Here is a 12001-nt window from a genome sequence, read left to right as displayed (position 1 = left end):
CTTTTGACAGGATTCTACTGTGTCTGACCCTGTTGTTTTCTACTCTTTTGACAGGATTCTACTGTGTCTGACCCTGTTGTTTTCTACTCCTTTGACAGGATTCCACAGTTTACGAGAAAGAAAAAGACATCATCTCCATCGTGAGTACACTCATATCCATTGATTTCTTTCCCTCAGCTATTGTCTTTTCTAAATTCTGCTCCTAATTATTGAAACATTAATTTCTGTATAATGATTTTAATCATTGAGTGACAAACAGATGAAGTGTGGTGGTGCAATGGATCGGTTGTTTATTCAATAAATCAGTTTAATTATGTCTGTCTCTGCTCAAATAAATGTCTTCTAGACTAGTGTTAGCATTTCCCCAGAATCTTTTTTTCTTGTATTTTGAGTTTTTTTCCGGTTCTAATGCAAACAACAACTTAATTAGAAGCATGTGATTTGATACATCAAAAATATAAAAACAACATGGAAGAATTTCAAAGATTTTACTGAGTTACAGTTCATAGAAGGAAATCAGTCAATTGAAATACATTCATTAGGCCCTAATCTATGATTTTCACATGACTGGGCAGGAGTGCTGCCATGGGTGGGCCTGGAAGGGCATACGCACACCCACTTGGCAGCCAGGCTAACCCACTGGGGGGCCAGGCCCAGCCAATCAGAACAAGTTTTTCCCCACAAAAAGGGCTTTATTACAGACAGAGATACTCCTAAGCATTTGTGGTCTTTTATTGTCCCCAGCACAAGGTGCACCTGTGTAATGATGATGTTGTTTAATCAGCTTCTTAATATGCCACACCTGTCAGGTGAAGGGATTATCTTGGCGAAGGAGAAATGCTCACTGACAGGGATGTAAAATTTGAGAGAAATAAGCTATTTATGCGTATGGAACTTTTATGGGATCTTTCATTTCAGCTCATTTAACATGGGACCAACACTTTACATGTTGCGTTTCTATTTTCTTTCAGTGTAGTATGGAAACATATAGCCTGAATTTAAAATGGATCACTGGTCTATAATGTCAGTGGAATTATGTTTTTATAATGTTTACTAAAAAATGAAAAGCTGAAATGTATTGAATCAATACATATTCAACTCCTTTGTTATGCCAAGCCTAAATCAGTTCTGGAGTAAAAAATTTCTTAACAAGTCACATAATAAGTTGCATGGACTCACTCTGTGTGCAATAATAGTGTTTAACATGATTTTTGAATGACTACCTCATCTCTGTACCCCACACATACAATTATCTGTAAGGTCCCTCAGTCGAGCAGTGAATTTCAAACCCAGATTCAACCACAAATACCAGGGAGGTTTTCCAATGCCTCGCAAAGAAGGGCACCTATAGGTAAAAAGGAATGGGCCAAAATTCACCCAACTTATTGAGGGAACTTCCAAAACGTTTGACCCAAGTTAAAGAATTTCTTGGCAATGCTACCAAATACTAATTGAGTGTATGTAAACTTCTGACCCACTGGGAATGTGATGAAAGAAATGAAAGCTGAAATAAATCATTCTCTCTACTATTATTCTGACATTTCACATTCTTAAAATAAAGTGGTGATCCTAACTGACCTAAGACAGGGAATTTTTACTAGGATTAAATGCCAGGAATGGTGAAAAACTGAGTTTAAATGTATTTGCCTAAGGTGTATGTAAACTTCCCACTTCAACTGTATATATTCACAAGTAGACCCATATAAAATATAAGTGGAACCATTTTTAATGTACAACATCTCTCCCGCCAGTGTCGTCAGTTGGTGGCGGTGTGTGATGAGATTCTGTACTGCAGTCCAGAGGCGCTCCTTACCCACACTGCCCAGCTGGAGAGGGTTGACCTGGTGCCTGTCTTCGACGGCGATCACCTGGTAAGTAGCACACTGTCAGTGTCATTCTAATGAATCAATCAGAACATCTGTTATTGAACCCTGTCTGTATCTCTTACTCTGTCTGTCTCTTACTCTGTCTTACTTCCTGTCTCTGCCTCTACCTCCTGTCTCTACCTCCTCTCTACTTCCTGTCTCTACCTCTACCTCCTGTCTCTTTCTCTCTATCTAACTAATCAGACGTCATTTCTTTACAGTGCATTGGGAAAGTATTCAGACCCCTTGACTTTTTCCACATTTTGTTACTTTACAGCCTTATTCCAAAATTGATAAAATAAAATAATTTCCTTATCAATCTACACACAATACCCTCTAATGACAAAGCGAAAACAAGTTTAAGAAATGTGTGCTAATTTATTACAAATTAATAACAGATATACCTTATTTACAAAAGTATTCAGACCCTTTGCTATGAGACTAAATTTCAGGTGCATCCCGTTTCCTTTGTCCATCCTTGAGACGTTTCTGCAACTTGATTGGAGTCCACCTGTGGTAAATTCAGTTGATTGGACATGATTTGGAAAGGCACACACCTGTCTATAAAAGGCAGTTGACAGTGCATGTCAGAGCAAAAACCAAGCCGTGAGGTCGAAGGAATTGTCCGTAGAGCTCCGAGACAGGACTGTGTTGAGGCACAGATCTGGGGAAGGGTACCAAAACATGTTTGCAGCATTGAAGGTCCCCAAGAACACAGTGGCCTCCTTCATTCTTAAATGGAAGAAGTTTGGAACAAGACTCTTACTACAGCAGGCCACCCGGCAAACAGGAAGAAGGGCCTTGGTCAGGCAGGTGACCAAGAACATGATGGTCACTCTGACAGAGCTCCAGAGTTCCTCTGTGGAGATTGGAGAACCTTCCAGAAGGACAACCATCTATGCAGCACTCCACCAATCAGGCCTTTATGGTAGAGTGGCCAGATGGAAGACACTCTTCAGTAAAAGGCACATGACAGCCTGCTTGTAGTTTCCCAAAAGGTCCCTAAAGGACTCCCAGACCATGAGAAACAAGATTTTCTAGTCTGATGAAACCAAGATTGAACTCTTTGGCCTGAATGCCAAACGTCACGTCTGGAGGAAACCTGGCACCATGCCTACGGTGGTGGCAGCATCATGCTGTGGGGATGTTTTTCAGCGGCAGGGACTGGGAGACTAGTCAGGATCGAGGGAAAGATGAACGGAGTAAAGTACAGAAAGATCCTTGATGAAAACCTGTTCCAGTGCGCTCAGGACCTCAGACTGGGGCGAAGGTTCACCTTCTAACAGGACAAAAACCCTAAGCACACAGCCAAGACAATGCAGGTGTGGGTTCGGGACAAGTCTCTGAATGTCCTTGAGTGGCCCAGCCAGAGCCCGGACTTGAACCTGATCGAACATCTCTGGAGAGACCTGAAAATAGCTGTGCAGCAACGCTCCCCATCCAACCTGACAGAGCTTGAGAGGACCTGGGAGAAACTCTCCAAATACAGGTGTACCAAGCTTGTAGCGTCACACCCAAGAAGACTCGAGGCTGTAATCGCTGCCAAAGGTGCTTCAACAAAGTACTGAGTAAAGGGTCTGAATACTTATGTAAATGTGATTTTTATTTTCTATACATTTGCAAGAAAAAACTAAACCTGTTTTTGCTTTGTCGTTATGGGGTATTGTGTGTAGATTGATGAGGAATTAAAAAAAAAAAAAAAAAATTTTAGAATAAGGCTGTAACGTAACTGTGGAACAATTCTTTGTCTGAATAGTTTCCGAATACACTGTATGTCATCCTGATTGTCCTTTAGGGATGACTCACGTTCTCGTTGTCGCTCAATGCTCTACTTCTCTCACACTGTACTCCTTATTTCATTTCTGTTTCATCATTCTCTCTGATCCTTTATTCAAACTTCTTGTACACTTCTCCTCGGCATAGCTCTCTCGCTCTCTCGCTCTATCCAATCAGTCCTCAATCGACCTCCTCCTTTGTTATAGGTGTCTCATTTTGCTTTCCTTTTCTCTTGCTTCTCTCTCCTATGTTTTCTCTCTTTTTTTTTCCCTAAGTTTTCCGTTTTCACTCCGTCAAGGTAAAGTTTCACCACCACCCCGTAGGCAGCGCATTGGGTTTAAAGTTTGGGAAAGCACTTTTTTTTTTCAGGAAAAAAAAGAACATTTTATGACAAAGCATTTTATGGTTCTAGCATCGCATACTATTACTAATGTGATGAGTAGATTGGATAGTCATAAATTAGGCTAATAATCTATCTGATGCACTGTTCGCAAAAAATACTGTTCTGCTTTCCTTGTCCTTTTCTTTGCTCAGCCCCAGCTAGAGGGACATTTTCTAGGAGGATCTGAGAAATATCTGACACGTCCGCCGCTCAGCCCCAGCTAGAGGGACATTTTCTAGGAGGATCTGAGAAATATCTGACACGTCCGCCGCTCAGCCCCAGCTAGAGGGACATTTTCTAGGAGGATCTGAGAAATATCTGACACGTCCGCCGCTCAGCCCCAGCTAGAGGCGCATTTCATAAACACATTTCATGCAATTCTCCTTCACTTTATTATCTATGACTGGAGACATTAGCATACTCTTTAATAGCACAAAATGACAGGGGAGGCTGATCAGCTGACGCTGACAAACTGAGCTCAATAAAAACGACCTTGTCTTGAATGCAACCATCTAATCGAGGCCTATGAAAGGGGAGATGCATATTGTAGGCTATGACGTCTATCTAGCCTGGAGGAGGAAATTATTGTCCTAAAAAACTTGCCACGGACTCACCTAATGATAAAGACAGAGAATATGCGGCACGAAATCAACTGGAATATGCTCTCCGCTATTGTGGCAATAAGATTGCTGGCTTAATAGCCTATTGGGAGTTTTTCATTATCTTAATAGCCTATTGGGAGTTTTTCATTATCATAATAGCCTATTGGGAGTTTTTCATTATCTTAATAGCCTATTGGGAGTTTTTCACATGTCGATAGGCTAACTAAAGACCATCTCATCTTTGTCTCTTTTGTGTTTTTCCCACGATTTGTATTTTTAAATATTGTATTGTGATAGGCTTACGCCTATTTTAGTTACTTTTCACTGACAGCCGCAAATCAATGATCAGCTCTGATATTTGCTACACGCGCTGCCCAAATTGTAGGCTTCCCAAATTCTGTGCTTCCAGGCTGTATGCGCTTGTGATTTTAAAACAATCCTCAGCTATTTAAAAAAAAAAAGGAAAAAAAAGCGAATGATCCTCTGTTGCAGATCATACTTTCTGGTGTAGTGTTTTGAAGGATTTAATTTATTTTTGTTAGGGGAATGTCACGTTCACTATCTTCAAATTCCACATCTTTATTTGAAGAAAACCGAACCAAAACAATAAACAGGTAAACAGCAAGAAATGTAACGCAACTGTGGCGTACACACACAGAAATAATAATAACCCACAAACACAGGTGGGGGAAAGGCTGCCTAAGTATGATTCCCAATCAGAGACAACGAATGACAGCTGCCTCTGATTGGAAACCATACTCGGCCAATAAAGAAAAAACAACATAGACATACAACACATAGAATGCCCACCCCATGTCACACCCTGACCTAACAAAACAGAGAAAAACGACTCTCTCAGGTCAGGGCGTGACAGGGAAGCTTTTGGACACACCGCCTATGCCACCACTCCTATGCCACCACTCCTATGCCACCACTCCACTCATTTCTTTTAGATCATTTTTCTATTCAAGTTTTCCTTTTCCTTCCATGGAATTACAATGTACTCTGGTATAGTCTGGGACTGGGTCACATTTCAGTAGTGCAAAACTTCCATAAACTTCATTACTATCTGCCAGCGTAATTTAATTTAAAAATGTTTCTTCTACAATGTGCGTTAATACTATTAATGTATTTGCTTAGTTTACTAAACTCTAGTTAAATAATTGTCTCCTTATAACGCACATTGTTGAAAAGTTTCAAATAAATCACACTGAATTCTCAACCTATTGGCCTTCATCAAAAGGGCGATTTACAAATGGCAAGCACATGGCAAAACGTTGCCCTCTTTATGTGCTTAAAGAAACTGAATCAGTGGAAATCGGTCAATTCCCCTTCAGATTATAGGGGTCTTTATACTATAAATCAATCAAATGGATTTATAAAGCCCTTCTTACATCAGCTGATGTCACAAAGTGCTGTACAGAAACCCAGCCTAAAACCCCAAACAGCAAGCAATGCAGGTGTAGAAGCATGACCAAATGTATGTGGACACCTGCTCGTCGAACATCTCATTCCAAAATCACGGGCATTAATATGGAGTTGGTTCCCCCTTTGCTGCTATATTAGCCTCCAGTCTTCTGGGAAGGCTTTCCACTAGATGTTGGAACATTGCTGGGAACTAAGTAGTGAGTGTTGCAACCAAGTTGCAATAGAGGACAGACGTTTTTTTTTACCCGTTACACGCTTCAGCACTCGGCGGTGCCGTTCTGTGAGCTTGTGTGGCCTTCCAATTCTCGGCTGAGCCGTTGTTGCTCCTAGACGCTTCCACTTCACAATAACAGCACTTACAGTTGACCAGGGCAGCTCTAGCATGGCAGAAATTTGACCAACTGACTTGCTGGAAAGGTGGCTTCCTATGACGGTGACATTATGAAAGTCACTGAGCTCTTCAGTAAGGCCTTTCTACTGCCAATGTTTGTCTATGGAGATTGCATGGCGGTGTGCTCGATTTTTGTACACCTGTCAGTAACGATTGTGGCTGAAATAGACATCCACTAATTTGAAGGGGCGCCCACTGTGGGAGCGCACCCTCTGACCAGAGCACCCACTGTGGGAGCGCACCCTCTGACCAGAGCACCCACTGTGGGAGTGGCCATTTGTATTGTTGTTTTAAAGAGGAAGAAGAAGAGGGAACAAAAAGTAAGTTGACAGTTGGGAGCGATGTGACCTGTCAGAGTGATTGGTTAGAATAGATCATTTAGGGTCATTGTTAATAGACCTTGGCTGACTGGGGCTATCTTCTGGGAGCAAGGAAATGGTTGGTGAAGTGGAGAGAGTGATGACTGCAGTCTGGTGCGTGTCACATTGCACTGCAGCGATTTTAGAAAACTCTGTTGTGTTTTAAATGTATGGGCCCACTGGGCCATGAGCCCGCTGATGTGTTTCAAAGGCAACATGCAAGGCAGCGATCGCTTTCACGTTATCCAATGAGAGTTATGGAACCAGATCTGTCTCTCATACTATCTGAACCCAGGTCTGTCCCTCATCCTCCCATCATCATCACGGCTCTCTCCCTTCATCTTCATGCAACAGCTGGGCGTTGTTCATTAGGGCAGCAAACGGAAGAAAACAAACTGAAACGGGGAGGAATTATTATATCATGTTCAATTAGAAACGCTTGTCTTCGCTTTCCATTGCAAATCGTTTTGCTACGTTGTGCCCTAATGAATAGAACCATTGAGTCTGAGGGGATGAGGTGGTGGCCTGTCACATTCAGATCTGCTCCAGTCCATACGTCTAAAAGCCCCAGGAGTCATGTGATGTATATTGATTGGGCGATGCATGATCGTGATCCACACGGTTCCCCTTAACGTGCCTGCGCAAATATCAATCAGGACCCCAAAGGAGAAGTGACATACAGGTAGATAGATCACTATGGGACAGGTAGCCTAGCGGTTAAAGGGAAACTCCACACAAAAACTATGTTTTGATTTTTGTTGATATAGTCCCAAAATCTTTTCCATGTCAGTAATCAAGTTTTCAAGATGTATAACTTTCAAATTAAAGAAATATAGATCTTGAAAACTTGATTTCTGGGACTGCTGTATATCAACAATGGACTAATGAAAAAAAATACCCAAATATTGTTTTGGTGTGGAATGTTCCTTTTAACAGCATTGGGCCAGTAACCAAAAGGTCGCTGGTTCGGAATCCCCCAGCCGACTAGGTTTTAAATGCATATTTCAATGTGCCCTTGAGCAAGGCACTTAACCCTTATTGCTCCTGTAAGTTGCGCTGGATAAGAGCATCTACTACATGACTAAATTGACAACACAGTATGGACATACAGGCAGATCACTATTCATCATTATCGTTCCATGACATAGACCATGTGAAAGCTATGATCTCTTATTGATGTCACTTGTTAAATCATCTTCAATCAGTGTAGATGAAAGGGGAGGAGACAGGTTAAAAAATACTTCTTTCAGCCTTGAGACAATTGAGACATGGATTGTGTATGTGTTCCATTCAGAGGGTGAATGGGCAAGACAAATTCACTGAAGGTTTTATTCTCTCCTTCCCCCCTCAAGCCTGTCCTTCCGAGCCCAATGGCATGGGCTATTACCATTACATTTTCAATGCACTTACTCTAAACAAAACCCCATAGGAGTAATGGCTTGTGTTGCCTTGACATGCGGAAGGTCTGGTGTTCTGTGTGTGTGTGTGTGTGTGTGTGTGTGTGTGTGTGTGTGTGTGTGTGTGTGTGTGTGTGTGTGTGTGTGTGTGTGTGTGTGTGTGTGTGTGTGATGTGCGTGCCCTTGCCTGTGTGTGTGAATACTGTGTATTTATAAATGCCATTTGTTAGCTAACATCAGTCTGCCATAGAGGGAGACATAACAAGTGCTCTGTAAAAACCCACAAATATCAGGGGATTACCATGCTAGATAGAATCAGTAGGAAACATGGACCTCATGGCATCGTCTGTAAGACAGTATAATCACAGCATAATGATGCCGCTATTAACTATAAAGGCGTAATGTTTATCACAAGCTGTTAGTGGGAGGGCTGTTCACACTTCATACCGCTCTGGGCAAAAGTAGTCCACTATATAGGGAATAGGGTGCCATTTTGGATGCAACTACTGCCTATTGAAGACTGGTAATGCACTGGCTGTGTTAGAAATCTTACTTTGTTGCACACGTTATTTTAGTATTTATTTATTTAACCTTTTATTTAACTAGGCAAGTCAGTTAAGAACAAATTCTTATTTACAATGATGGCCTACCCCAGCCAAACCCTAACCCAGACGACGCTGGGCCAATTGTGCGACACTCTATGGGACTCCCAATCACAGCCGGTTGTGATACAGCCTGGAATCGAACCAGGGTCTGTAGTGACGCCTCTTGCACTGAGATGCAGTGCCTTAGGGAGTTATCTAGATTGAGTAGTGGGGATTTAGTGTTGTGAAAGAGAATGGCTACTTAAATTAGTGAAATGATCGTAGGTGAAATAGCTGAGTGAAATGTCCTGTTTGGTTGAGGGAGGTAGCACAATTAGGGCCAGGAGTTTTCTTACCATGTGACCTGATTATGAATTGCTCTATAGCAGAGGTGTCACATGGTTTGAGTAAACATTTTTGATTTATTTTTTATATTTGGGGGGGGGGGGCAAGTAACTCAGTGTACTTTAAAATGACTGAAACCAAATTGAAACTGTAGAAATAAAGGCCCTCCATTCATACAGTATCTTGACTGTGTCCAGCTTGCTAACAATCACCTAAATGAAAGCTAGACAGTCAGGGAGCATCGAAATAAAATATATATATATTTTTATTGACGATGAGGGAAATATAACCAATTTTCAGTGTGGGCCCGCCGGACCTCGTTGAAGACCAAACACAGCCCCTGGGGCTAAATTAGTTTGACACACCTGCTCTAAAGGCTGTTACTAGGCCCTGGAGTTTTTCTTTGTCAGGTGACCAGGAAAAACTCTTTGCACTACACATATTGTTTACATATAAGCAACTCTATTCCGACAGTAAAATCCATCCTGACTCGGTTATGTCTGAAACTAGCCTGGTCCCAGATTTCTATGTGCTTTTGCCTTCTCCATTGTCATTGTTTGACATGACAATTCCATGAGAAGTTTGCAAGAGAGCAGAAACCAACTAGCATCCAGGCTAGGATACTAACTCTACTTCAATGTACTGTTAAAGCGGATTCAGTAATGAGTGATGAATGAGGTTTATCCGGACTTTATAGGCTGGGGCTTGGTTATACTCACCCAGTCAGATGAAGGCTTGCCAGGGAAAGGAGAGGGAACAGCGTTTTAGTCCAATCTCTCCTTTGGGACAGCCTGCCTGGGATAAAGATGTTGATATAGATGGCTACTCCTAATGGAGTCTATCTGAAGCATTCTAGATGCCATCTAACTTCCGAGAGAGGGATTCCATTTGTTTATTTATTTGTTTATTATTAGGATCCCCGTTAGCCGACGCCAATGGTGACAGCTAGTCTTAGTGGGGTCCGTCTCATAACGAAAAATACATTACAGACAAAATACTTTTCAATTGATATACATTTACATGAGATAGAAGAGAGTTCCATGCACTTATGACACTGTACTTTTCCCTGAATTTGTTCTGGACCTGGGGACTGTGAAAAGACCCCTGGTGGCATGTCTGGTGGGGTAAGTGTGTGCATGGAGTGTGGTGTCAAAAAAGCAGACTGTCTCTTTATTATGGACAGACCTCTTCCCCATCTTTACAACCATTGAATATATATGTTTTGACCGTGACAGTTTACAATCTAAGGTAACATCAAGTGATTTAGTCTCCTCAACTTGTTCAACAGCCACACCATTCATTACCAGATTAAGCTAAGGTCTAGAATTCAAGGAATGATTTGTACCAAATACAATGCTCTTAGTTTTAGAGATGTTCAGGACCAGTTTATTACTGGCCACCCATTCCAAAACTGACTGCAACTCCTTGTTAAGGATTTCAGTAACTTCATTAGCTGTGTCTGCTGACACATATGGTTGAATCATCGGCATACATGGAGACACACACTTTGTTAAATGCCAGTGCAGGTCATTGGTAAAAATAGAAAAGAGTAGAGGACCTAGAGAGCTGCCCTGCGGTACACCACACTTTACATGTTTGACATTAGAGAAGCTTCCATTAAAGAAAACCCTCTGAGTTATATTAGTTATATAGATTGATTGATTGATAGATCTAAATCCATAATATGGCAGAGGTTGAAAACCCATACAGTAAGTTTTCTCAACAATAGGTTATGGTCAATAATATCAAAGGTTGTACTGAAATCTACCCGTACAGCTCCCAACATCTTCTTATCAATTTCTTTCAACCAATCATCAGTCATTTGTGTCTGTGCAGTACATGTTGAATGCCCTTCTCTATAAGCATGCTGAAAGTCTTGTTAATGTTTACAGGGAAGTAGCAGTGTATTTGGTATGCAATGACTGACATGACAAGAGGAAAACTGATGACCCACTACCCAATTTAGAAATTGCACCTTGCATTGAACCAGTTAAGATCAAAGGTCAAAACAAAGTGGATTTCACATCCATCATGAGGCTGTAGTATGCTGTGACTGTCATACAGTCTCCAATAGTTGTGTATCTATCTGCTTATCTTTGGCAGTCACCCGCTGACTTCTGTGACAAGATATTACCTGGGGACGAGGTGATCCAAATCAATGACCAAATAGTGGTGAGTATATTGTACACACACACACTGGCTGAGTCTGGCCCAGCCAAGCATGATAATAATAATGATTATGACTGTAATAACGTTATTTGCCACATGATCTAATAGTCACAGTCATTATCAGAGATCAGATCTAATGAGAGAGTTGAGCCATCAAGGTCTTAATAGTGTAACTCAAAGACCATGGGTGTTAACTGATAATAGAATTCACATATCGCTATAAGAATTGATTCCATTCCATTAAATAAAACATCTAATTGATTTCTTGGAAAAAAAACGTATCATAAGCAAAAAGTGAATCAATGGTCCCAGATCTGTTTATGCTGTCTTGCCAGACCATGACCATAGGAGTTGGCTACAGTATATGGCACAAAGGAGATCTCGGACCAGGCTAAATCAATGCTGTACAACATTGGGATTTCCATTGTGCTGAATGAATAGGTTGCACTGTATGTTATGATGTGTACTTTGTTTTTGTCATAGTAGACTTGTTTTGAAGTAGTATTTCAGCGGTGCTTGATTGAGCTTGTCTGGAGCAAATAGAACCGATGGGGAAGTACCAAAAGTACAAAGCCTCCCCATTTGGCACTGCAGGCAGGCTCTAGCACAGGGGTGGCCAACTCCAGTCCTCAGGAGCCTGATTGGTGTCACAGTTTTGCCCCAGTTAACACACCTGACTCCAATTTAGCCTACACTATTCAAT

General features: G+C 41.5%; 1 protein-coding gene across 1 annotated transcript in view; it reads left to right on the top strand.

Moving 5' to 3' along the window:
* Positions 1 to 12001, top strand: part of LOC106612959 (connector enhancer of kinase suppressor of ras 1) — a 101173-nt gene that overhangs the window by 46444 nt on the left and 42728 nt on the right. The window contains exons 5-7 of the mRNA XM_045714239.2: positions 99 to 140; positions 1752 to 1871; positions 11233 to 11301. Of these exons, the coding sequence (XP_045570195.1) occupies positions 99 to 140; positions 1752 to 1871; positions 11233 to 11301 (231 nt within the window). The remainder of the gene's footprint in view (positions 1 to 98; positions 141 to 1751; positions 1872 to 11232; positions 11302 to 12001) is intronic.

This window comes from Salmo salar, chromosome 01 (assembly GCF_965601325.2).
Source record: "Salmo salar chromosome 01, fSalSal1, whole genome shotgun sequence".
Lineage (NCBI taxonomy): Eukaryota > Metazoa > Chordata > Actinopteri > Salmoniformes > Salmonidae > Salmo > Salmo salar.
Note: the sequence above shows the minus strand (reverse complement) of the source record. Positions and strands in the feature narration are given on the sequence as shown.